This window comes from Microchirus variegatus, assembly GCF_963457635.1.
Source record: "Microchirus variegatus genome assembly, chromosome: 19".
In the NCBI taxonomy this organism is placed as follows: Eukaryota; Metazoa; Chordata; class Actinopteri; order Pleuronectiformes; family Soleidae; genus Microchirus; species Microchirus variegatus.
This window is the reverse complement of record NC_139820.1, coordinates 10,283,526-10,310,507: the sequence shown is the minus strand read 5'-3', so window position 1 is coordinate 10,310,507 and position 26,982 is coordinate 10,283,526. Positions and strand designations below refer to the sequence as shown.

Sequence of the window (26,982 nt, the reverse complement as noted above, 5' to 3'; positions counted from 1 at the left end):
AAAGAGGTATGAAAAGGATTTCTGTTTTATAAATTTGACATTTTACCTGTCATTTGACACCCAAATCACTAAAATCAGCCCAGGAAATGAAATTCTGATGTGAAAGATGGTTGGAAATTTTGAAATGTACGTGCCTAATGGGATTTTTCAAAAGAATTGGCCCAAGAGGTACATTCAGTCAAACTTTGGTGTTTCTTTCCACTTGTGTAAGATTTTGGAATGGAAGTCAACGCAGTGTACTAAGAAAAATAGCTGCACGTACCTGCGTGTGTCACCTCAGAGATCAAATATTTACACTGCCTTGTTTGCTCTTCTCCTGCAGGACAGCGGTGAACTCCCAGACTGGTGTGTGCACTCCAGCTGGAGGAATCGTCACCAGTGAGTCTTGGTTCCTCTGCATTTTCTCTGTCACGCCCTCCCGTGGTGGTCAGCGGTATAACATCTCAGCTGCCACTTCTCTTTGAGTGTTGTTTTTTAAAAAATGAAGTAGATGGACATAAAACATCAATATTGATGTGACTTGAAATAACTACACCTTGCTTATGACCCATCAACGATAGAGGGGTCACAGAAGACCATCATCATTCGATCTCTTATTTGTACATTGAATTTCACGGTCAATTAAACATCACACACATCACATTATTGATGATATCTGGGTTTTTTAATATCTTTTTGTCAATGACAACACAAAATGATGATTGAAAAGACCCTAACCCATCAAATTTCACATTTTCGCAGGTGTGGTAGTGCTGCTGTCCCTGGCGTTGCTCATGCCGGCCTTCTACTACATCCCCAAAGCTGCGCTAGCTGCAATTATCATCTGTGCAGTCGCTCCCATGGTGGATTGCTGTGTTGTGGCTAAGATGTGGAGGATACGCAGTAGGTCTTTGCTCAGTATTACGCCTCACTGTTCCTCACATGGATATGTTTGTTTGATCGCAGTGTGGTGACTTCCGCAGAGCTGGACCTGCTGCCGTTTTTCGTGACCTTCTTGATGAGTTTCTGGCAGGTGCAGTACGGCATCATAGGAGGCGTTGCCGTATCTGGAGTCCTGCTGCTGTACAACATGGCAAGACCACGAGTCAAGGTACCGTAATGTTTTATAAGCTACGATACCCCCTGATTTTTGAGAAAATCAGGAGACAGATGGACATGGGACGGGCCACATAGTAAAGAGCTAAAATTGTTGGAGAGCTGGTGAGAGGCTCAATGCTGGAGCATGTTTTGAACGACTTGTCGGGGATTTTTTAAACTTTACCCGGTTACTGTAGCGCCACCTTCAGGACTGTATTCGCAGCCGTCACACGAGCGGATGGATGAATCAAACTCCACCTTGCTCAGTGTGCGACTGCGTGTTGAATGCAGGTGTCCGATCATGGTGCACTCGTGGTGGAGTTGAACAGTGGACTAAGTTTTCCCGCCGCCGAATACCTCAGCCACGTCATACACAGCCATGCTCTGAGCGGTAAGGATTTGCTCTCATCACCACCTTGTCTCGTTCAGTTTTTTTTTCCTTCTTTAACTCACCCCTCCTTTCCCACTTTTGTCTCCCCACCCTCAGCATCTCCGCCTCGGTCACTCGTCCTGGACTGTCATCACGTCAGCGTCATCGATTACACGGTGGTCAGCGAGCTCAGGAACGTGCTGAGACAGTTCAAACTGCGCGACGTGCAGCTGGTCTTTTCCAGATTGCAGGTATGACTCTGATTTAATTTCATGTTCAGTTTAACAAACGCAGCTAAAATAAACATTGGTCATTGTCTCTCCAGCCCTCTGTCCTGGAGGTTCTCCTCGCAGCTGAACTGGAGGGTCTCAGGCACACAGACAGTGTGGAGGCAGCGCTTCTGCAGATGGAATCAGAGAATCTCCTCGATGACTGACGCAGAAACTGTCCTGGCCCTGTCTGGCCTTGTAGCTACAATAGTGATCAGTGGCACGTCTGGTCCGTGATCACTAGACTGTTATGACGTTCAAAAGAGACAAACTACCTCCATTTTTTTGAGCCGTCGGTTGCACAACTGCTTGTTAGTTGCCCTTTGTCCCGTCATAAGAAGCAGAAATTGCACTTCCTCGCACTTTTTATCGGCCAAACCTGACCAGAGGAATTATCGCACAATCATTCACATTGCAACACTAAGTTAGCACGGCAAATGTTTTAGATTGGAAATGTTGTCTTTTTGTATGAACTGAGAGAAACCATATTATTGCTAGCCATGTTTTTAGCGACAGAGCATTTCCTTGGTGTTGAAGATGAAACGTAAATGGCCATGGACCAAATCTGATTTTACAGTTTACAATTTTATTTACTTATCAAAAAGGACACTGGTTATATATTTGTACAAGGTTTTTAGTGAATAAAAGGTTTGCGATTTTCAAGTGTTTGTATCCGCGTCTTTGCATTAGGACATTTGTGTATGCAGAGGTGGAAGGTAACGAAATACATTTACTCAAGTTACTGTATTGAATACTTTTTTGTGTATTTTGTATTTTTTAAGTACAATTTAAAATCAGGATTTTGTATTTTACTTGAGTACGTATTGACTCAAGTATTGTACTTAGTTACTTTATAAATTCTATCCGTTACTGAGTAAAAATAAACATTCAGCACAATGAAGACCTACAGGGGGAAAATATACACCAGAACCAGACGAATACTCTAGTACAATATTTTAGTACTTTTTCCACCTCTGTGTGTATGATGCTGACCTCTTTATACGACCGCCTAATTAGTAGAGAGAGAGAAAACAACTGGAGATCGAACAACTTTCTTGATAACTGCCATCTACTTGACACCTGTCTTCACACATCAAGCCTGTTGTAAGACATCTTGGTATTTCATTTGACTATAATTTAACTTTTCAGAGCGGCACGTTATGTAATGGACACCGACTCAGCAACACTGACAGAATTTGCTCAATGTCAACTTTTACAGTCTTTTATCTGTATGAATAAAAGGTGTGTTGACATAAGAGCAAAAGGTGTGTTGACATAAGAACACTTACCGGCGTGTTCCTTGTACAGTTTAGCCTTGAGTCAACCATTTACCCTGCGTTGATAATAGACATGTAATATAACATGATGGCCAAGAAATGCTCACAATGGCACAGTGATTCCAGCAAATAATCATAAAGAGCGATAAAGAGTTTCAATGTGATAAAACCAATAAATCAAAATTGAGAAACCGAGGGGGTGGGGGGGGGGTAAAGTCCGCCTCCTCCCATATTTGTCCAAATGGGCTGCTCTTCTCTTCAAATAAAACCGTTTGAATTTATTCCAAATAAATGAGATCCAAGCATGGTGTGTATAAAGAAAAGCCATGAGATTGGGCTAACACGCATCCAGTGCCTGTTTAAAGTTGCAGTCTTACAAATGCTGCGCTGGTGCCAGTCTACATACACTCCATAGAAACTCGTGCAAAAGAAGTGAATGATGCGAGGTGACGTAACATACAGTCGAAACTGAGAGAGAGAAGAATAATGTTTATGCTAACTGACAAAAAAATGTCTGCCCTTGTTGATGAAACGTGGTTATTTGCATTGAAAATGCATTAAAAAAAAAAACAGGTAAAAGCAAAAGTTCACCACAGCCTTTTCTGTTATGACACAATAATTATTGACGACCCAATAAAAAAATATTGATGCAGGCTGACAGTTATGTTGGCATTTGATCCCGTCATGTCATTAATGATTTATTATTAACTCTTTTGATGTTCTGTTGAAACCGTGCTATTAAACACCCATTTTAGTGTCTCTTCTGATTGTCCTAAGCAAGGAAACGGGCCTATAAATTCTCCTGCTCTCACTCGCCTCCCGCACTCTATCCAAGGTAAGACTGGCGAAGAAAGACATCGCTTAGTCGTCATAATTTGAAAATATGATCTTCATACTTGTTTTGTAGGTTTCTGTCTTGGACGTGGTCGAAAATGGGAAAGCTCGGGAGTTTGCTCTTGCTGTTTATTCTGCAGTTTCTCACAGGAACCTCCACAGGTAAGCAATCTGACATTGTGTCATCGAGGATTTAATGTGAGTTGACTCTTCAATTAAAGCTATACTTACTTACCTTTCTTGCATTTTTTGCACTTTATCTTTTGTAATCATAAATTGCTCCTAATAAGCGTACGGCACTCTAAAACGTAAGATAAACCCACCAGGTTTTGAAACGCATCACTATTTCATTCTCATATTATTATAATAAAAGTATGACCAATTTAAAAATTCGGACCGAATAAACTAATTGCTGAGAGACATGCAAGAAAGGTAATTATAGCTTTAAGATGACGTTTAATTTGAAGCAAAATCTTAAACGCTTATTCCAGACATTTATTGTTCTCTTCTTGCTGTATTTAAATACAGACACACACTTGTACCAGATATCACTAGGAGCAACAACCTTGGATGTATAAAAAATATCCAAAACTTTGCACATAAGTGTGTTAACGATTGTGTTGTGTAAAATAAATCTGTGTGAATAAGTATGATTTGTTTTCTCTCATTTATATGTTTGCGAAAAATTGTTATGCTTTGTTATTTACGATGTAAAACCAAAATATGAAATCGTATCAGGGGTTCAACCATCTGTGTACTCCACAGGGATAGAAGTCACCGGCTGTGATGCGTGTCATGGTGAAGCCATGTGCCTGGAGTCAGGAGACAGAGGAGACACCTTTGCCCACCAGCGTCCCTCTTGTGTATGTAAAGATGGATTTGTAGGTGATGGTCTCACCTGCTACGATGTGAAACTCTGCAGTGAATCATCTTGCTGTAGCCAAGGATATCAGTGGTCATCCGACAGTGGCTGCGTAGACACTGATGAGTGCTCACTCCCAGAGTCACCATGTGCACCAGATCAGGTTTGCCATAACATACTAGGCTCTTTCAGCTGCCTGGTACCTTCCCCCTCCTCCAGATCTGGCCTCTCTTCCCAATCTGTCCAGTTTAGATGTGGAAACACTGTTTGCCCTTTAGGCACGGACTGCATCGGTAATAATGGGACGGCCCGCTGTGCTGACCCTTGTGAGTACTACACTGCACTGCACGAGGACTGGCGTTCAACAAATGCAAATGGCGGCAACCGCTGTGATCGAGATGTTGACTGGCAAGGTTGGTATCGCTTCTTTCTGGGGTCAAACAGTGCTCAAATGCCAGAGACATGTGTACAGTTACGTAGATGTGGAACCTCTGGTCAAATGTGGATGAAAGAAGCTCACCCCACAACGCCCGGTGAAATTGTAAACCGTGAAGTTGGAACTCACTGTACAAGCTGCGATTCACAGACCTTCATCCCTGTCAAGCGCTGCTCTGGAAACTACTACGTCTACAAACTTGTGAAGCCACGCTCATGCAATTATGCCTATTGTACAGGTATGTTTACATTTTATGAACACATCGAATTTCCCCTCAACCTTACATTTAAGATTTAACAATTTAAGAAAAAAAAGTCTCGATAGTATCACTGCAGTCTGATTTCCTTTTGATAACAGAGCCGAGCAGATCTGCTTCTCAGTTCAGAACGGACACAAATGGAGGCCCCTATGTTCCAGTGGATCAGACCAACGAGGACCAGACCTCCACCATGGAAACAAGTGTGTTCATGATTGTGTTGTGTGAAATAAATCTGTGTAAATGTATGATTTGTTTCCTGTCAGTTATACATTTGCCAAAAACATTTTATGCTTTGTTATTTATGATGTTAAACCAAAATATGAAATCATATCATATATCGAATCAACCATCTGTGTACTCCACAGGGATAGAAGTCACCAGCTGTGATGCGTGTCATGGTGAAGCCATGTGCCTAGAGTCAGGAGACAGAGGAGACACCTTTGCCCACCAGCGTCCCTCTTGTGTATGTAAAGATGGATTTGTAGGTGATGGTCTCACCTGCTACGATGTGAAACTCTGCAGTGAATCATCTTGCTGTAGCCAAGGATATCAGTGGTCATCCGACAGTGGCTGCGTAGACACTGATGAGTGCTCACTCCCAGAGTCACCATGTGCACCAGATCAGGTTTGCCATAACACACTAGGCTCTTTCAACTGCCTGGTACCTTCCCCCTCCTCCAGATCTGGCCTCTCTTCCCAATCTGTCCAGTTTAGATGTGGAAACATTGTTTGCCCTTTAGGCACGGACTGCATCAGTAATAATGGGACTGCCCGCTGTGCTGACCCTTGTGAGGACTACACTGCACTGCACGAGGACTGGCGTTCAACAAGTTATACAGAACTCGGCAACCGCTGTGATCGGGATGTTGACTGGCAAGGCTGGTATCGCTTCTTTCTGGGGTCAAACAGTGCTCAAATGCCAGAGACATGTGTACAGTTACATAGATGTGGGACTGCTGTTCAAATGTGGATGAAAGAAGCTCACCCCACAACGCCCGGTAAAATTGTAGATCGTGAAGTTGTAACGCAATGTTCATACTGCGAAACACGGACCTTCATCCACGTCAAGCGCTGCTCTGGAAACTACTACGTCTACAAGCTTGTGAAGCCACGCTCATGCAATTATGCCTATTGTACAGGTATGTTTACATTTTATGAACACATTGAATTTCCCCCTCAAACTTATGTGTTTTGTTGTCTAGTCAACAACATGCTGTTGTCATAAATCCAAGTAACAAGTTAAGAAAAAAGATGATCTGGCACAGTGTCAATACAGTCTGATTTTCTTTTGATCACAGAGGTGAGCAGAGTTAACAGTTCTTCAACCACGCCTGTGCCATCTGTATCACTGACTCAGTTCAGCACCCAGACAACAGCAGTGAACAACAGCACAACAGCTGAGGGACAGGTCCGTCTGGTGAACGGAGGAAACAGTTCCTGCTCTGGCAGAGTAGAGATCTTCCTGCGTGGACAGTGGGGGACAGTTTGTCATGATCTCTGGGACATGGTGGATGCTCAGGTGGTTTGTAGACAGCTGGGATGTGGCAGGGTCCTGTCAGCACCAACAAATGCACGTTTTGGACAAGGACGAGGACAGATCTGGTTGGACGATGTCAGATGCACGGGCAACGAGCCAAAGCTCACAGAGTGCCCCCACTTAGGGATTGGAGCTCACAACTGTAATCACAATGAGGACGCTGGTGTGGTCTGTGAAGGTAAATTTGATTGTGTAACACTGTGTAACAAGTGGTCTTAACCACTTCTTCCCTGACCCTCTTTTTGGAGTCCCTGCTCGAAAATGACATGCCCAAACTAAATAGATTAATTCTCTGCTGTTACAAGCTCTATGTGGAGTATCAAACTACAGATAACACTTGTCAGATTCCACCAGAGGTGTAAGTTTCACTGTAGATGCCACTGTGTCAGAGTAAATGTACATGGAACACAGCATAACTGAAGGATTTTTTTCTCTGGTCTAAAAAACTATTGCATTTTAAAGCAAATATCACCTTTAATATATACAGTAGGATCTTAAAACACATGGAGGTCATGTAACAACATGTGAACATGAGCTGTGCAAAGTCTGATGCTGCTGTAGTGAAATGAAGCAGAGTGAAATTACAGAGGTTTTAGTAAAGAGATGTCTAGGCGTTCTCTCTTGCAGCACAGTTTGGCACCATCTGTGCCATTTGAGATTTCTTAGGTACCAAATTATTAAAAAACCCATTCAATTTTATTTATATGTCACTACAGGTCTAAAAAGAACTTGTTTTGAAAAAAAAAAAAAGAAAAAGATAACTCGCTGTTAATCGATGCTCCCTGTGCGGTGCGTAAAAACAACTCTGTGACTCTGCAGCGTCTTCAGTTACGCAGCGCCATAGCTCTGGCTTACCTTGGTCAATTAGGGTGATTGACAGCTCGTTTTAAACCTCTAAACCAATAGAATCAGACCCCAAGAAGAGTTTAAATAATATTTATCACTGTAAAAGGACAAATGTAGTCTCATTCCAAACAGGAGGACAGAATAATTGACTTATTGAGCTCCGTCTTTCACTTGTGTGTCTAATCAACAATATCGTGCTGCCTTTGTTGAAGCTGCTTCACCAGTGAGGTTGGTCAACTCTAACAACCGCTGCTCTGGCAGAGTGGAGCTCTTCCATAATGGACAGTGGGGAACAGTGTGTGATGATTCCTGGGACCTGAACGATGCTAACGTGGTGTGCAGACAGCTGGACTGTGGCAGGGCTCGTTCAGCACTGCAGTACGCTGCTTTTGGGCAAGGCACTGGACCCATCTGGCTGGACGAAGTCCGTTGTTCAGGAAGGGAACCGTCCATAACACACTGCAGACATCAAGGGTTTGGGGTCCACGACTGTAGTCACAGAGAAGATGCCAGTGTTATTTGTGAAAGTAAATGTTTATACATTTTACAAGTATGCTCCACTTGTTAGAGGTCAGATTTTACCAGCTAAGTCACTGCTCAGTTAGCTTTAGCATTTTGTCAGCGGCTATAATAAGTTTTGTGCCCAATGAAGAGATAGTCAGTGATATCTATATGATAAAGAGATGGTGCAGGATTTTGTTGTTTTGTGGTACTGATGTAGACTTTTCTTTCAGTTCATTCAGTACCAAACGGCACACTTTTACCACCCACACATGGTCCAGGACCTCAGCCCTCCACCACAGCTACAGCAACAACAACAGCAGTGAACAACAGCACAACAGCTGAGGGACAGGTCCGTCTGGTGAACGGTGGAAACAGTTCCTGCTCTGGCAGAGTAGAGATCTTCCTGCGTGGACAGTGGGGGACAGTGTGTCATGATCTCTGGGACATGGTGGATGCTCAGGTGGTTTGTAGACAGCTGGGATGTGGCAGGGTCCTGTCAGCACCAACAAATGCACGTTTTGGACAGGGACGAGGACCGATCTGGTTGGACGATGTCAGATGCACGGGCAACGAGACTAAGCTCACAGCGTGCTCCCACTCAGGGATTGGAGCTCACAACTGTTATCACTATGAGGACGCTGGTGTGGTCTGTGAAGGTAAATTTGATTGTGTAACACTGTGTAACAAGTGGTCTTAACCACTTCTTCCCTGACCCTCTTTTTGGAGTCCCTGCTCGAAAATGACATGCCCAAACTAAATAGATTAATTCTCTGCTGTTACAAGCTCTATGTGGAGTATCAAACTACAGATAACACTTGTCAGATTCCACCAGAGGTGTAAGTTTCACTGTAGATGCCACTGTGTCAGAGTAAATGTACATGGAACACAGCATAACTGAAGGATTTTTTTCTCTGGTCTAAAAAACTATTGCATTTTAAAGCAAATATCACCTTTAATATATACAGTAGGATCTTAAAACACATGGAGGTCATGTAACAACATGTGAACATGAGCTGTGCAAAGTCTGATGCTGCTGTAGTGAAATGAAGCAGAGTGAAATTACAGAGGTTTTAGTAAAGAGATGTCTAGGCGTTCTCTCTTGCAGCACAGTTTGGCACCATCTGTGCCATTTGAGATTTCTTAGGTACCAAATTATTAAAAAACCCATTCAATTTTATTTATATGTCACTACAGGTCTAAAAAGAACTTGTTTTGAAAAAAAAAAAAAAAAAAAGATAACTCGCTGTTAATCGATGCTCCCTGTGCGGTGCGTAAAAACAACTCTGTGACTCTGCAGCGTCTTCAGTTACGCAGCGCCATAGCTCTGGCTTACCTTGGTCAATTAGGGTGATTGACAGCTCGTTTTAAACCTCTAAACCAATAGAATCAGACCCCAAGAAGAGTTTAAATAATATTTATCACTGTAAAAGGACAAATGTAGTCTCATTCCAAACAGGAGGACAGAATAATTGACTTATTGAGCTCCGTCTTTCACTTGTGTGTCTAATCAACAATATCGTGCTGCCTTTGTTGAAGCTGCTTCACCAGTGAGGTTGGTCAACTCTAACAACCGCTGCTCTGGCAGAGTGGAGCTCTTCCATAATGGACAGTGGGGAACAGTGTGTGATGATTCCTGGGACCTGAACGATGCTAACGTGGTGTGCAGACAGCTGGACTGTGGCAGGGCTCGTTCAGCACTGCAGTACGCTGCTTTTGGGCAAGGCACTGGACCCATCTGGCTGGACGAAGTCCGTTGTTCAGGAAGGGAACCGTCCATAACACACTGCAGACATCAAGGGTTTGGGGTCCACGACTGTAGTCACAGAGAAGATGCCAGTGTTATTTGTGAAAGTAAATGTTTATACATTTTACAAGTATGCTCCACTTGTTAGAGGTCAGATTTTACCAGCTAAGTCACTGCTCAGTTAGCTTTAGCATTTTGTCAGCGGCTATAATAAGTTTTGTGCCCAATGAAGAGATAGTCAGTGATATCTATATGATAAAGAGATGGTGCAGGATTTTGTTGTTTTGTGGTACTGATGTAGACTTTTCTTTCAGTTCATTCAGTACCAAACGGCACACTTTTACCACCCACACATGGTCCAGGACCTCAGCCCTCCACCACAGCTACAGCAACAACAACAGCAGTGAACAACAGCACAACAGCTGAGGGACAGGTCCGTCTGGTGAACGGTAGAAACAGTTCCTGCTCTGGCAGAGTAGAGATCTTCCTGCGTGGACAGTGGGGGACAGTGTGTCATGATCTCTGGGACATGGTGGATGCTCAGGTGGTTTGTAGACAGCTGGGATGTGGCAGGGTCCTGTCAGCACCAACAAATGCACGTTTTGGACAGGGACGAGGACCGATCTGGTTGGACGATGTCAGATGCACGGGCAACGAGACTAAGCTCACAGCGTGCTCCCACTCAGGGATTGGAGCTCACAACTGTTATCACTATGAGGACGCTGGTGTGATCTGTGAAGGTAAATTTGATTGTGTAACACTGTGTAACAAGTGGTCTTAACCACTTCTTCCCTGACCCTCTTTTTGGAGTCCCTGCTCGAAAATGACATGCCCAAACTAAATAGATTAATTCCCTGCTGTTACAAGCTCTATGTGGAGTATCAAACTACAGATAACACTTGTCAGATTCCACCAGAGGTGTAAGTTTCACTGTAGATGCCACTGTGTCAGAGTAAATGTACATGGAACACAGCATAACTGAAGGATTTTTTTCTCTGGTCTAAAAAACTATTGCATTTTAAAGCAAATATCACCTTTAATATATACAGTAGGATCTTAAAACACATGGAGGTCATGTAGCAACATGTGGACATGAGCTGTGCAAAGTCTGATGCTGCTGTAGTGAAATGAAGCAGAGTAAAAATTACAGAGGTTTTAGTAAAGAGATGTCTAGGCGTTCTCTCTTGCGGCACAGTTTGGCACCATCTGTGCCATTTGAGATTTCTTAGGTACCAAATTATTAAAAAACCCATTCAATTTTATTTATATGTCACTACAGGTCTAAAAAGAACTTGTTTTGAAAAAAAAAAAAAGAAAAAGATAACTCGCTGTTAATCGATGCTCCCTGTGCGGTGCGTAAAAACAACTCTGTGACTCTGCAGCGTCTTCAGTTACGCAGCGCCATAGCTCTGGCTTACCTTGGTCAATTAGGGTGATTGACAGCTCGTTTTAAACCTCTAAACCGATAGAATCAGACCCCAAGAAGAGTTTAAATAATATTTATCACTGTAAAAGGACAAATGTAGTCTCATTCCAAACAGGAGGACAGAATAATTGACTTATTGAGCTCCGTCTTTCACTTGTGTGTCTAATCAACAATATCGTGCTGCCTTTGTTGAAGCTGCTTCACCAGTGAGGTTGGTCAACTCTAACAACCGCTGCTCTGGCAGAGTGGAGCTCTTCCATAATGGACAGTGGGGAACAGTGTGTGATGATTCCTGGGACCTGAACGATGCTAACGTGGTGTGCAGACAGCTGGACTGTGGCAGGGCTCGTTCAGCACTGCAGTACGCTGCTTTTGGACAAGGCACTGGACCCATCTGGCTGGACGAAGTCCGTTGTTCAGGAAGGGAACCGTCCATAACACACTGCAGACATCAAGGGTTTGGGGTCCACGACTGTGGTCACAATGAAGATGCCAGTGTTGTTTGTGAAAGTAAATGTTTATACATTTTACAAGTATGCTCCACTTGTTAGAGGTCAGATTTTACCAGCTAAGTCACCGCTCAGTTAGCTTTAGCATTTTGTCAGTGGCTATAATAAGTTTTGTGCCCAATGAAGAGATAGTCAGTGATATCTATATGATAAAGAGATGGTGCAGGATTTTGTTGTTTTGTGGTACTGATGTAGACTTTTCTTTCAGTTCATTCAGTACCAAACGGCACACTTTTACCACCCACACATGGTCCAGGACCTCAGCCCTCCACCACAGCTACAGCAACAACAACAGCAGTGAACAACAGCACAACAGCTGAGGGACAGGTCCGTCTGGTGAACGGAGGAAGCAGCTCCTGCTCTGGCAGAGTAGAGATCTTCCTGCGTGGACAGTGGGGGACAGTGTGTGATGATCTCTGGGACATGGTGGATGCTCAGGTGGTTTGTAGACAGCTGGGATGTGGCAGGGTCCTGTCAGCACCAACAAATGCACGTTTTGGACAAGGACGAGGACAGATCTGGTTGGACGATGTCAGATGCACGGGCAACGAGCCAAAGCTCACAGAGTGCCCCCACTTAGGGATTGGAGCTCACAACTGTTATCACAATGAGGACGCTGGTGTGGTCTGTGAAGGTAAATTTGATTGTGTAACATTCAGCTCAGAATGTTGCACCATTTTCTTATGATACCTACAACAGAAATAGGAATAATGTGCTGGGTTAGGGTTTAGGGTTCATTGGTCCATTACGGATTCATGAAGGCTCATTGGTCTTAACCACTTCTTCCCTGACCCTCTATTTGGAGTCCGTGCTCGAAAATGACATGCCCAAGCTAAATAGAGTAAATCTCTGCTGTTACAAACTCTATGTGGATTATCTTGGTTTCAAACTGCAGATAACACTTGTCAGATTCCACCAGAGGTGTAAGTTTCACTGTAGATGCCACTGTCAGAGTAAATGTACATGGAACACAGCATAACTAAAGGATTTCTTTCTCTCGCCTAAAAAAAATATTGCATTTTAGAGCAAATATCACCTTTAATATATGCAGTAGAAGCTTAAAACACATGGAGGTCATGTAACAACATGTGGACATGAGCTGTGCAAAGTCTGATGCTTCTGAAATGAAGCAGAGTGAAATTACAGAGGTTTTAGTAAAGAGATGTCTAGGCGTTCTCTCTTGCGGCACAGTTTGGCACCATCTGTGCCATTTGAGATTTCTTAGGTACCAAATTATTAAAAACCCATTCAATTTTATGTATATGTCACTGCAGGTCTAAAAAGAACTTGTTTTGAAAAAAAAAAAATGTATATATGATAACTCGCTGAAAATTGATGCTCCCTGTGCGGTGCGTAATAACAACTCTGTGACTCTGCAGCGTCTTCAGTTACGCAGCGCCATAGCTCTGGCTTACCTTGGTCAATTAGGGTGATTGACAGCTCGTTTTAAACCTCTAAACCGATAGAATCAGACCCCAAGAAGAGTTTAAATAATATTTATCACTGTAAAAGGACAAATGTAGTCTCATTCCAAACAGGAGGACAGAATAATTGTCTTGCTGAGCTCTGTCTTTCACTTGTGTGTCTAATCAACAATATCGTGCTGCCTTTGTTGAAGCTGCTTCACCAGTGAGGTTGGTCAACTCTAACAACCGCTGCTCTGGCAGAGTGGAGCTCTTCCATAATGGACAGTGGGGAACAGTGTGTGATGATTCCTGGGACCTGAACGATGCTAACGTGGTGTGCAGACAGCTGGACTGTGGCAGGGCTCGTTCAGCACTGCAGAACGCTGCTTTTGGACAAGGCACTGGACCCATCTGGCTGGACGAAGTCCGTTGTTCAGGAAGGGAACCGTCCATAACACACTGCAGACATCAAGGGTTTGGGATCCACAACTGTGGTCACAATGAAGATGCCAGTGTTGTTTGTGAATGTAAGTTTGTGGGTTTTTTTTTATATATGTTGGTACAAAGTAATACAGTTAAATTCTGTTCATGCAGGTGAAGGTTTATACAGTTGTTTTTTTTACTTTTGGTATCTTCTTGTATCTGTTATCTTTTTTGTGCACACTTTTAATTGGTGTCTTTATTTATTTCATATTTTTTAGTGGTACGGCCTCCACCCGCAAATGAACAGCTTATTTGTGGCCCTGATAAAATCCAAATCGGGCTGAATATGGCTGCCACCACATCCAAGGGTTTGGACCCACTCTCTGGAAATCTGGCAGTCCGCAACTGTTCATGGGTCAGAGTGGGTGATAATGTAGTTTGGTATGAAGTGGAGGTTCGGGCAGGTGCCTGTGGAAACACAATGAGGGTACGGACTTAATTACCTCATTCTTTCTGTCATGGTGATTGTATGTAAAACATGTGGTGTTGTTCAAAGGTCATTGAATCAATAGCAACATGACTTGTGCATTTCTTGAAGACATCTCACCTCTCATCCAAAAGCAGCTTCAGTTTTGAAAGTTGGTGGTTGGTGGGTGGTCCTCACTGTCCAAATGAAAGTCATTGGACAGCTACAGCTATGGTCACTGGAGAGCTTCAGGTTGCTAACGATGGTGTTGAGGTCAGCTCAGGTGACTCCACTGGGGTTCTCCACCAACTTTCAGAACTGAAGAAGCCTCTTGAATAGGAGGTGAAACATCTTCAAGAAAGCCACAAGTTCCAGTTGCTAATGATTCAGTGACTTTTGGATAGCTATGACTTGGATGACAGAGAATTTACTCATACATGTTGTGTTGTTCCATTATTTTCTATTACTTTGCTTATCCTAGACCTACCCTAACCCCTCAGCCTCAGTCGTCTGGCTACATCCTTTCTTCTCCATATTACCTTGAAAATACCCAACATTCATTTCCTCATCCAAACGGCGCCATTGACGCCATCATCTTTTGAATGCGAGCTACTTAACTGGTTGTTTAGGTTTGCCTTGATGTGGAGCTTCCAGTACATAAAGGAAAAGAAAAATAAGGATTTGGGAGGTGGAGAATGACAAGCATTTCATTTAAAATGTTCATCATAGGCAACACAATTGTTGTAGCCCATACACCAAATAAATGCCTATACTCAAACTGTCATGTGCCCTCAACTAACTCATAATTTGATCCCCTGTCTTTCAGACCAACCGCACACATGCTATCTACTCCAACAATTTGTTTATGTACCCATTAAACGCATCCTTTGCCCAACCTGTGAGACTTCCATTCTCCTGTGCATATCCCCTGGACACAGATACCAGTATGAATGTGGCTGTCAGACCCTTCCTGCCGTAAGTAGACTTTTTTTAAAATATAACTATGACATCTAATTATGGTTTAAAATACACAGTGATGAACCAGAGCAGCACAGGAACCAGAAACTCTGCAAGGATAGATGTGAAGACGCTAATACAGAGTGAAAAACTTTGTTATATTTACTTGACAGGGCAGGAGTTGGCCTCTCAGGAACTGGTGCCAAAGCCAGAGGCTCCATGTCTCTGTTCCGCAACTCCAACTTCAATCAGCCTTATCCAGCCGGCATCATCTCTCTTCCAGTGGGCTCACCTCTATACGTAGGCGTCTCTGTGGAGGGTAATCGAAGCCTTGCAGTTGTTCTGGAGGACTGCTTCGCCACTCACTCATCAAACCCCAACAATTCCACAAAATACTTCCTCATCCGGAACAAGTAAATGCCCCCCCCCCCCCCCCTCCCCCTTCAGAGCAGCAGAGTCTACGTGGATTATAATGGACAAGGTTATGGTGATGTACAAATGTACAATAGCCCTGATGACTTGCTCTGTCCTCATTGCCAGGTGTCCCACTGACCGGCGGCTGGTGATGGTGGTTGAGAATGGCTCGTCCCGCCAGGCTCGTTTCTCTGCCCTGTTGTTCCTGCCTCAGGGTGAATACCGAGATGTTTATCTTCACTGCAGCCTCAGCCTGTGTGACCAGAAGAGCTCCCGCTGTGCTCCAGTAAGTCACGCACTTCACTTCGTCAACAATCCGTTATAGGTTCCAAAAGATGGAGATAAGGAGCTACACTTGGTGCGACATTGTCTTCATAAACAAATACACTAATGCCCCAGTATCTGTTGTATTTATGCACATGAAAACCTATTTGATTCATTTTCATACATCAGACATGGGAGTAGATTGAAAGTGAAGGTGTGTAAATAAAATACTGTACCATTGTTTTCGGCGAAGCCAGTATTTCAATTTAGCACATTTCCTTGGTCTTTAATGGCATATAATGGTTATTTTATGACTTCATGCAATAAATATCTCGCATAATATACCTTTAATACTGGTTTTGATGGTATGTTCTCCCCGTCCTCTACACAGTACTGTAGAAGTAGGACGCAGCGCTCTGTTTCCAACTCGTCTCCTCTGCAACCCATCACCATTGGACCAATCACTTGTGAGTAGGATTCATACACAGGTCTCAGTAATGATGTCTCATCGCATTGATTGATTTCTTCATATTTTCTGCTTTATCTACAGGGGACAACTCGTCTGAGTGAGCTGATATTTTGTAATGGAAACATGCATAAATAGCAAATGTTTTACTTTGATTAAAAATGACCTTACTGTGAATGATTAAGTCCAAACACATTATGTGTATTAGCAGTATAATATATTATAATAATTATAATTAAACAATCAAAAAACATTAAAATTCATTTTTAAACTATTTTATAATCTTTGCTCTGTGTGCTTCTAAATTGCTACTTTGGGAACAGATAAAGTTCTTTTTAAATCAATTTGAATTGAGTATTTTGTGTGTGCATGAGATATTGTATGTATGTATGTATGTATTTCTGATTTATTTAATATTATATTCATTGAAAAAAAAAGTTGTTTTCCTTCAAAAACTAAGAAATTTTTAATGTTTTTAACCGGCTACATAAAAACATCTATGTATGACAAAGTTCAGAAAATTCCCTACACCAGTCCCCTATTATTCTGTCACCATATTATATTATTATAATGTTTTGTGCTCAAATGGACTCTGGGAGGTATGAAAAAGTTTCTATGTGCGTCACTAAAGGTTGTGTTTGAATAGAAGTTGATTTTCATCCCCTTTCAAATGGTGTTGAACTGTTAAGAGTCAATTTGAAATGCTTTGTCACTCACTGTCAGGAACATCAGAGCACTTACAGGCTTATTCCTTGTACAGTTTAGCCCTGAGTCAACCATTTACCCTGCGTTAATAATAGACATGAAGGGAAAGCAAGTTAAGAAATATGACACGATAGCCAAGAAATGCTCACAATAGCACAGTGATTCCAGTAAATAATCATAAAGAGTGTCAATATGATAAAACCAATAAATCAAATTGAGAAACCGAGGGGGTGGGGGGGAAGTCGGCCTCCACCCATATTTGTTCAAAATGGGCTGCTCTTATCTATCTATTAAGCAAGTTGTGTCTGTGTGTGTGTCTGTGACAGGCATATCTCGCTGACCGTAAGTCAGATCGACCTAAGATGTTGGATATGGTTTGAGCATGGCCCGATGGTGTGCATCCTTGATTTTCACGTTTTTTGAGTAATTTAGATTTTTCGCCAATTTATCGCACTACACCATACAGGGGCGCCGTCACGATTGTCTTTCATAGTAAGCACAGTTCCCCACAGTGAAATCCACTCGGCTATTTTAAAACATCAGTGTACAAAGTCATAACTTTAAGGACTGATGAGTATTTTATTGTGACAAAACATAGTTTTACTGTGAGTGAGTGTTTTAAAAATGCATGGTGGCCCAGTGGACGCTGTTGTACAGGTCGCGAATAGACTACTGCTCTCTTCATATTGGTGAAATACCTTGCGATAATGTAGACAATAGCCTCCTGGTAATAAATGATGTTTGCTAATGTATTGACGCATGTCATAGCCTAGCCCAACAGTTTTCATTCGCCCAAATAGCTCGACAGTTGAAGATTTTTCATTCATTTACGTAGGACATGTATCGCAGCACTTCACTGTTTCCAAGGGGACAAGTTTCAGGGGAACTCCACCCCATGTCTAATTGTGTGGATAGGTGCATAGGTCTCACTTTGGTGATAGTCACGCCAGTCAGTAACCCAATTCGCTCTTGATTTCTACATCTGAGTAATCTCATCTCATCTCGAATTTCCGAATATAAGTGAGGAACCGACTGTTAGTAACCCAATTTGTTCTGGATGGTTTGTCTGATCCTCGGAGCCACTGAAATGTACGGTCTGCTGCTTCTAATGCATGGCGATCCATCAGTGACACTTCATCCACTATAGGAATACATACTTCCTACGGGCACTGCACTAGTCTTCAAATAAAGCCGTTTGAATTTATTCCAAATAAATGAGGTCAAAGCAGAGTGTGTATAAAAAAGAAGAAAAGGCATGAGATTGGGCTAACATGCACCCAGTGCCTGTTTAAAGATGAATTCTTACAAATGTTCATTCACGACATGACAAAGTCTGCATAGATGCAAAATAAGTGAATGATGCGAGGTGACAGTCGAAACTGAGTACGGGTGTGTGTGTGAGAGAGAAGACTAATGTTTATGCTCACTTACAAAAACTCTGGAATGTCTGCCCTTGTTGACGAAACGTGGTTATTTGCACTGAAAATTCAAAAGTTCACCACGGCCTTTTCAGTCACGACACGATAATGATTGAGGACCCAATAAAAAATATTGACGCCAGCCTTTGGCTGCCAGTTATGTTTGCATTTGATCCCTTCATGTCATTAATGATTAATTATTAACTCTTTTGATGTTATGTTGAAACAGTGCTATTAAAGACCCATTTGGGCCTATAAATTATCCTGCTCTCACTCGCCTCCCGCACTCTATCCAAGGTAAGACTGGAAAAGAAAGACATTGCTTAGTCGTCATAATTTGAAAGTATGATCTTCATACTTGTTTTGTTTTGTAGGTTTCTGTCTTGGACGTGGTCGAAAATGGAAATGCCCGGGAGTTTGCTCTTGCTGTTTATTCTGCAGTTTCTCACAGGAACCTCCACAGGTAAGCAATCTGACATTGTGTCATTGACAATTTAATGGTATCCTTCACATTCACCGTGTGACTCTTCAATTAAGATGACGTTTTATTCGATGCAAAATCTTAAACGCTTATTCCAGACATTTATGGTGCTCTTCTTGTGGTATTTAAATACAGAATCAAATTCTCACGCTCACCTTTAATTGCACTTTACTGATTTCTGGAATTCTGGAATGTAAGAAATGACAATCACACACTTGTACCAGAGATATACTGTACTCCACAGGGATAGAAGTCACCGGCTGTGATGCGTGTCATGGTGAAGCCATGTGCCTGGAGTCAGGAGACAGAGGAGACACCTTTGCCCACCAGCGTCCCTCTTGTGTCTGTAAAGATGGATTTGTAGGTGATGGTCTCACCTGCTACGATGTGAAACTCTGCAGTGAATCATCTTGCTGTAGCCAAGGATATCAGTGGTCATCCGACAGTGGCTGCGTAGACACTGATGAGTGCTCACTCCCAGAGTCACCATGTGCACCAGATCAGGTTTGCCATAACACACTAGGCTCTTTCAACTGCCTGGTACCTTCCCCCTCCTCCAGATCTGGCCTCTCTTCCCAATCTGTCCAGTTTAGATGTGGAAACACTGTTTGTCCTTTAGGCACGGACTGCATCAGTAATAATGGGACTGCCCGCTGTGCTGACCCCTGTGAGAACTACACTGCACTGCACGATGACTGGCGTTCAACAAGTTATACAGAAAGCAGCACCCACTGTGATCGAGATGTTGACTGGCAAGGCTGGTATCGCTTCTTTCTGGGGTCAAACAGTGCTCAAATTCCAGAGAAATGTGTATGGAGAGGATGTGGAACTTCTGCTAAACTGCTGATGAGAGAAGCTCATCCCACAACGCTCGGTGAAATTGTTAATTGTGAAGTTGGAACTGAATGTACACGCTGCCGTTCGCCGACCTTCATCCCTGTCAAGCGCTGCTCTGGAAACTACTACGTCTACAAACTTGTGAAGCCAAGCTATTGCTATTCTGCCTACTGTGCAGGTATCTTTACATTTTATGAACACATTGAATTTCTCCTCAACCTTACATTTAAGATTTGTTGTTTCATGAACTTACTGTTGTCTTTTTCATAAATTCAACTAACAATTTAGGAAATAAAAGTCCCTGATAGTATCACTGCAGTCAGATTTTCTTTTGATAACAGAGCCGAGCAGATCTGCCACTCGGTTCAGAACCGACACAAATGGAGGCCCCTATGTTCCAGTGGATCAGACCAACGAGGACCAGACTTCCACCATGGAAACAAGTGTGTTCATGATTGTGTTGTGTGAAATAAATCTGTGTAAATGTATGATTTGTTTTCTGTCAGTTACATATTTGCTAAAAATTGTTATGCTTTGTTATTTATGATGTAAAACTAAAATATGAAATCATATCAGGGGTTCAACCATCTGTGTACTCCACAGGGATGGAAGTCACCAGCTGTGATGCGTGTCATGGTGAAGCCATGTGCCTAGAGTCAGGAGACAGAGGAGACACCTTTGCCCACCAGCGTCCCTCTTGTGTATGTAAAGATGGATTTGTAGGTGATGGTCTCACCTGCTACGATGTGAAACTCTGCAGTGAATCATCTTGCTGTAGCCAAGGATATCAGTGGTCATCCGACAGTGGCTGCGTAGACACTGATGAGTGCTCACTCCCAGAGTCACCATGTGCACCAGATCAGGTTTGCCATAACACACTAGGCTCTTTCAACTGCCTGGTACCTTCCCCCTCCTCCAGATCTGGCCTCTCTTCCCAATCTGTCCAGTTTAGTTGTGGAAACACTGTTTGCCCTTTAGGCACGGACTGCATCAGTAATAATGGGACGGCCCGCTGTGCTGACCCTTGTGAGTACTACACTGCACTGCAAGAGGACTGGCGTTCAACAAGTTATACAGAAAGCACCACCCACTGTGATAATGATGTTAACTGGCAAGGATGGTATCGCTTCTTCCTGGGGTCAAACAGTGCTCAAATTCCAGAGACATGTGTATGGAGAGGATGTGGAACTTCTGCTCAATTTTGGATGAGAGGAGCTCATCCCACAACGCCCGGTGAAATTGTAAACCGTGAAGCTGTAACTGACTGTTTATGCGAGCGACCACGCTTCATCCATGTCAAGCGCTGCTCTGGAAACTACTACGTCTACAAACTTCAGAGGATACATGGATGCAATTTTGCCTACTGTGCAGGTATCTTTTACATTTTATGAACACATTGAATTTCCCCCTAAACCTTACATTTGTTTTGTTGTCTAGTCCAGTGGTTCTCAACCTTTTTGAGTCGCAACCCCCAATTTAACATGCACGGCTGTCCGCGACACACCAAACCCCCCCGCCCCACCACACACACACACACCGGTGTGAACGCATGATGGGTATGATGGATAAAGCACTGTCCTCGGTGCTGAAACAACGCCCGATCAATACACCGTTGGCTACGTCGCATTTACAAATCCGACAAGCACTTATGATCACACTTCAGCTATTAGTATTTATTTAGAAACACTTTTGGATTTTTTGAAAAACATACATCAGCATCGGGAGGGTAACTTTTCACGTGAGTAATAGACCGACAATTGTCGCTACATCCCATCGTATTGCTGATAGTTGAGCAGGTTAAAATGTAAACAAATAACGCAAACTTTGATGTAATAAAACGATAACTAGGGATGGGAATTACACGGCATTTTGAGAGTTGATTGTCGAGGTCCATGTGTCAAATTTTTTTTTTTTGTTTGTTTTTTTTTTTGCGGGGGTGGAAACTATTCTACACTGTACTAATTCATTTTGAGCTAAAAAACATGGCTGTACTGTCCAATATTGACCATCAAAGCAGCGCTAATAAAAATGAGGGGCAAAAAAAAGGAGAAACTCTCCGCTGGCACGGATGTGTCTCCAGACGGCTCAGGTTTTTGAACCTGCGCTCGTTAGGTGTCCACCAGAGTGAAGGATCTTGACTGGGTGAGATGCTGTCTTCATTTGTGTAGTGCTTGTGTTGCGCCCCTCACCCCCGTCCCAAACATAAGGGGGGTAGGGTAGGGTTAAGTGCGCATGCCGGGAAAGCAGTCTGTAAAGTGCGGTCAGGTGGTAAAAAGCTGGTGTATCCAGTGTTCTTTTTCGGCCCAACCGCTCGTCGTCATTCTAACGTCTGATCGGACACTACATTAATTTTGATTATTTTTTTAATTTAAATTAAAAAAAAATGATTTGGCGACCCCCAGAAATCATCTCGCGACCCCAATTGGGGTCAGGACCCCAAGGTTGAGAATGGCTGGTCTAGTCAACAACATGCTATTGTCATAAATCCAAGTAACAATCTAAGAAAAAAGCTTATCTGGCAGAGCGTCAATACAGTCTGATTTTCTTTTGATCACAGAGGTGAGCAGAGTTAACAGTTCTTCAACCACGTCTGTGCCATCTGTATCACTCACTCAGTTCAGCACCCAGACAAGTGTCCATACACAGACAACAGCAGTGAACAACAGCACAACAGCTGAGGGACAGGTCCGTCTGGTGAACGGAGGAAACAGCTCCTGCTCTGGCAGAGTAGAGATCTTCCTGCGTGGACAGTGGGGGACAGTGTGTGATGATCTCTGGGACATGGTGGATGCTCAGGTGGTTTGTAGACAGCTGGGATGTGGCAGGGTCCTGTCAGCACCAACAAATGCACGTTTTGGACAAGGACGAGGACAGATCTGGTTGGACGATGTCAGATGCACGGGCAACGAGCCAAAGCTCACAGAGTGCCCCCACTTAGGGATTGGAGCTCACAACTGTAATCACAATGAGGACGCTGGTGTGGTCTGTGAAGGTAAATTTGATTGTGTAACATTCAGCTCAGAATGTTGCACCGTTTTCTAATGATACCTACAACAGAAATAGGAATAATGTGCTGGGTTAGGGTTAGGGTTCATTGGACCATTACGGATTCATGAAGGCTCATTGGTCTTAACCACTTCTTCCCTGACCCTCTATTTGGAGTCCCTGCTCGAAAATGACATGCCCAAGCTAAATAGAGTAAATCTCTGCTGTTACAAGCTCTATGTGGATTATGTGTGGTTTAAAACTAAAGATAACACTTGTCAGATTCCACCAGAGGTGTAAGTTTCACTGTAGATGCCACTGTGTCAGAGTAAATGTACATGGAACACAGCATAACTGAAGGATTTTTTTCTCTCGCCTAAAAAGAATATTGCATTTTAGAGCAAATATCACCTTTAACATATGCAGTAGGAGCTTAAAACACATGGAGGTCATGTAACAACATGTGGACATGGGCTGTGCAAAGTCTGATGCTTCTGAAATGAAGCAGAGTGAAATTACAGAGGTTTTAGTAAAGAGATGTCTAGGCGTTCTCTCTTGCGGTACAGTTTGGCACCATCTGTGCCATTTGAGATTTCTTAGGTACCAAATTATTAAAAACCCATTTAATTTTATTTATATGTCACTACAGGTCTAAAAAGAACTTGTTTTGAAAAAAAATAAATAAATATGATAACTCGCTGTTAATCGATGCTCCCTGTGCGTTGCGTAAAAATAACTCTGTGACTCTGCAGCGTCTTCAGTTACGCAGCGCCATAGCTCTGGCTTACCTTGGTCAATTAGGATGATTGACAGCTCGTTTTAAACCTCTAAACCGGTAGAATCAGACCCCAAGAAGAGTTTAAATAATATTAATCACTGTAAAAGGACAAATGTAGTCTCATTCCAAACAGGAGGACAGAATAATTGACTTATTGAGCTCTGTCTTTCACTTGTGTGTCTAATCAACAATATCTTGCTGCCTTTGTTGAAGCTGCTTCACCAGTGAGGTTGGTCAACTCTAACAACCGCTGCTCTGGCAGAGTGGAGCTCTTCCATAATGGACAGTGGGGAACAGTGTGTGATGATTCCTGGGACCTGAACGATGCTAACGTGGTGTGCAGACAGCTGGACTGTGGCAGGGCTCGTTCAGCACTGCAGAACGCTGCTTTTGGACAAGGCGCTGGACCCATCTGGCTGGACGATGTCAGTTGTTCAGGAAGGGAACCGTCCATAACACACTGCAGACATCAAGGGTTTGGGATCCACAACTGTGGTCACAATGAAGATGCCAGTGTTGTTTGTGAATGTAAGTTTGTGTTTTTTTTTAATATATGTTGGTACAAAGTAATACAGTTAAATTCTGTTCATGCAGGTGAAGGTTTATACAGTTGTTTTTTTTACTTTTGGTATCTTCTTGTATCTGTTATCTTTTTTGTGCACACTTTTAATTGGTGTCTTTATTTATTTTATATTTTTTAGTGGTACGGCCTCCACCTGAACAGCTTATTTGTGGCCCTGATAAAATCCAAATCGGGCTGAATATGGCTGCCACCACATCCAAGGGTTTGGACCCACTCTCTGGAAATCTGGCAGTCCGCAACTGTTCATGGGTCAGAGTGGGTGATAATGTAGTTTGGTATGAAGTGGAGGTTCGGGCAGGTGCCTGTGGAAACACAATGAGGGTACGGACTTAATTACCTCATTCTTTCTGTCATGGTGATTGTATGTAAAACATGTGGTGTTGTTCAAAGGTCATTGAATCAATAGCAACATGACTTGAAGACTTCTTGAAGACATCTCACCTCTCATCCAAAAGCAGCTTCAGTTTTGAAAGTTGGTGGTTGGTGGGTGGTCCTCACTGTCCAAATGAAAGTCATTGGACAGCTACAGCTATGGTCACTGGAGAGCTTCAGGTTGCTAACGATGGTGTTGAGGTCAGCTCAGGTGACTCCACTGGGGTTCTCCACCAACTTTCAGAACTGAAGAAGCCTCTTGAATAGGAGGTGAAACATTTTCAAGAAAGCCACAAGTCCAGTTGCTAATGATTCAGTGACTTTTGGATAGCTATGACTTGGATGACAGAGAATTTACTCATACATGTTGTGTTGTTCCATTCTTTTCTATTACTTTGCTAATCCTAGACCTACCCTAACCCCTCAGCCTCAGTCGTCTGGCTACATCCTTTCTTCTCCATATTACCATGAAAATACCCAACATTCATTTCCTCATCCTAACGGCGCCATTGACGCCATCATCTTTTGAATGCGAGCTACTTAACTGGTTGTTTAGGTTTGCCTTGATGTGGAGCTTACAGTACATAAAGGAAAAGAAAAATAAGGATTTGGGAGGTGGAGAATGACAAGCATTTCATTTAAAATGTTCATCATATGCAACACAATTGTTGTAGCCCATACACCAAATAAATGCCTACACTCAAACTGTCATGTGCCCTCAACTAACTCATAATTTGATCCTCTGTCTTTCAGAGCAACCGCACACATGCTATCTACTCCAACAATTTGTTTATGTACCCATTAAACGCATCCTTTGCCCAACCTGTGAGACTTCCATTCTCCTGTGCATATCCCCTGGACACAGATACCAGTATGAATGTGGCTGTCAGACCCTTCCTGCCGTAAGTAGACTTTTTTTAAATATAACTATGACATCTAATTATGGTTTAAAATACACGGTGATGAACCAGAGCAGCACAGGAACCAGAAACTCTGCAAGGATTGATGTGAAGAGGCTAATACAGAGTGAACATCTTTATGTTATATTTACTTGACAGGGCAGGAGTTGGCCTCTCAGGAACTGGTGCCAAAGCCAGAGGCTCCATGTCTCTGTTCCGCAACTCCAACTTCAATCAGCCTTATCCAGCCGGCATCATCTCTCTTCCAGTGGGCTCACCTCTATACGTAGGCGTCTCTGTGGAAGGGCAAGAGCGAAACTTTGCAGTTGTTCTGGAGGACTGCTTCGCCACTCACTCATCAAACCCCAACAATTCCACAAAATACTTCCTCATCCAGAACAAGTAAATGCCCCCCCCCCTCCCCTTTCAGAGCAGCAGAGTCTACGTGGATTATAATGGACAAGGTTATGGTGATGTACAATAGCCCTGATGACTTGCTCTGTCCTCATTGCCAGGTGTCCCACTGACCGGCGGCTGGTGATGGTGGTTGAGAATGGCTCGTCCCGCCAGGCTCGTTTCTCTGCCCTGTTGTTCCTGCCTCAGGGTGAATACCGAGATGTTTATCTTCACTGCAGCCTCAGCCTGTGTGACCAGAAGAGCTCCCGCTGTGCTCCAGTAAGTCATGCACTTCACTTCGTCAACTGTCCTTAAATTGGTTGCATGTAAAACTGCAGCCATTAGCATTCAAAAAAAAAAAACTGGCACTGCGATCCAAATTCAAAAGTTGCTCTTATAGGTTCCAAAGGATGGAAACAAGGAGCTACACTTGGTGCGACATTGTCTTCATACACAAATACACTAATGCCCCAGTATCTGTTTTATGTATTATATTTATATAAACCTATTTGATTCATTTCCATACGTCAGACAAAAACGACATACTATACCATGTCGTCCAAAAGTTTTGGAAAAAAATGTTTCGGTCCAAAATTTGACAAAAATCTTTTTTGCTCCAAAGCTTGACAAAAAAACGACATACTATACTATGTCATCCAAAATTTTTCTAAAAAAATTTTTGGTCCAAAATTTGTAGAAAACAATTTTTTGCCTAAAATTTGACAAAAAACGACATACTATACTGTCATCCAAAATTTTTAGACGTTTTTTTTTGGGCCAGAATTTGACAAAAATGTCATTGAAAGTGAAGGTGTGTCGATTATTGGAAGGAAAGGAAAATACTGTACCATTGTTTTTGGTGAAGTCAGTATTTCAATTTAGCACATTTCCTTCGTCTTTGATGACATATAATGGTCATTTTATGACTTCATGCAATAAATATCTTGTATAATATACCTTTAATACTGGTTTTGATGGTATGTTCTCCCCGTCCTCTACACAGTACTGTAGAAGTAGGACGCAGCGCTCTGTTTCCAGCTCGTCTCCTCTGCAACCCATCACCATTGGACCAATCACTTGTGAGTAGGATTCATACACAGGTCTCAGTAATGATGTCTCATCGCATTGATTGATTTTTTCATATTTTCTGCTTTATCTACAGGGGACAAGTCGTCTGAGTGA

At 42.8% G+C, this 26,982-nt stretch overlaps 3 protein-coding genes across 3 annotated transcripts in view; all 3 read left to right on the top strand.

Annotated features, from left to right (window-relative positions):
* slc26a11 (solute carrier family 26 member 11) overlaps positions 1–2,239 on the top strand; it is a 7,144-nt gene extending 4,905 nt beyond the window's left edge. The window contains exons 10-15 of the mRNA XM_083905916.1: positions 323–378; positions 742–882; positions 963–1,090; positions 1,369–1,468; positions 1,565–1,698; positions 1,773–2,239. Of these exons, the coding sequence (XP_083762042.1) occupies positions 323–378; positions 742–882; positions 963–1,090; positions 1,369–1,468; positions 1,565–1,698; positions 1,773–1,883 (670 nt within the window). The 3' untranslated portion in view covers positions 1,884–2,239. The remainder of the gene's footprint in view (positions 1–322; positions 379–741; positions 883–962; positions 1,091–1,368; positions 1,469–1,564; positions 1,699–1,772) is intronic.
* A 4,109-nt stretch (positions 2,240–6,348) lies between these two features.
* Positions 6,349–26,982, top strand: LOC310940974 (scavenger receptor cysteine-rich domain-containing group B protein-like; the record flags this gene model as incomplete). The annotated part of the gene is made up of 15 exons (XM_083906045.1): positions 6,349–6,523; positions 6,683–6,834; positions 13,619–13,883; positions 14,058–14,266; positions 15,072–15,220; positions 15,376–15,615; positions 15,743–15,902; positions 22,404–22,779; positions 23,764–24,078; positions 24,252–24,382; positions 25,259–25,407; positions 25,564–25,806; positions 25,920–26,079; positions 26,804–26,879; positions 26,963–26,982. 15 exons carry the CDS (start codon positions 6,349–6,351, stop codon positions 26,980–26,982), a joined length of 2,820 nt encoding a protein of 939 aa, XP_083762171.1.
* On the top strand, positions 6,889–12,877 carry LOC310940535 (scavenger receptor cysteine-rich domain-containing protein DMBT1-like; the record flags this gene model as incomplete). The annotated part of the gene is made up of 8 exons (XM_083905524.1): positions 6,889–7,099; positions 7,980–8,195; positions 8,502–8,939; positions 9,820–10,122; positions 10,330–10,767; positions 11,649–11,951; positions 12,159–12,584; positions 12,846–12,877. 8 exons carry the CDS (start codon positions 6,889–6,891, stop codon positions 12,875–12,877), a joined length of 2,367 nt encoding a protein of 788 aa, XP_083761650.1.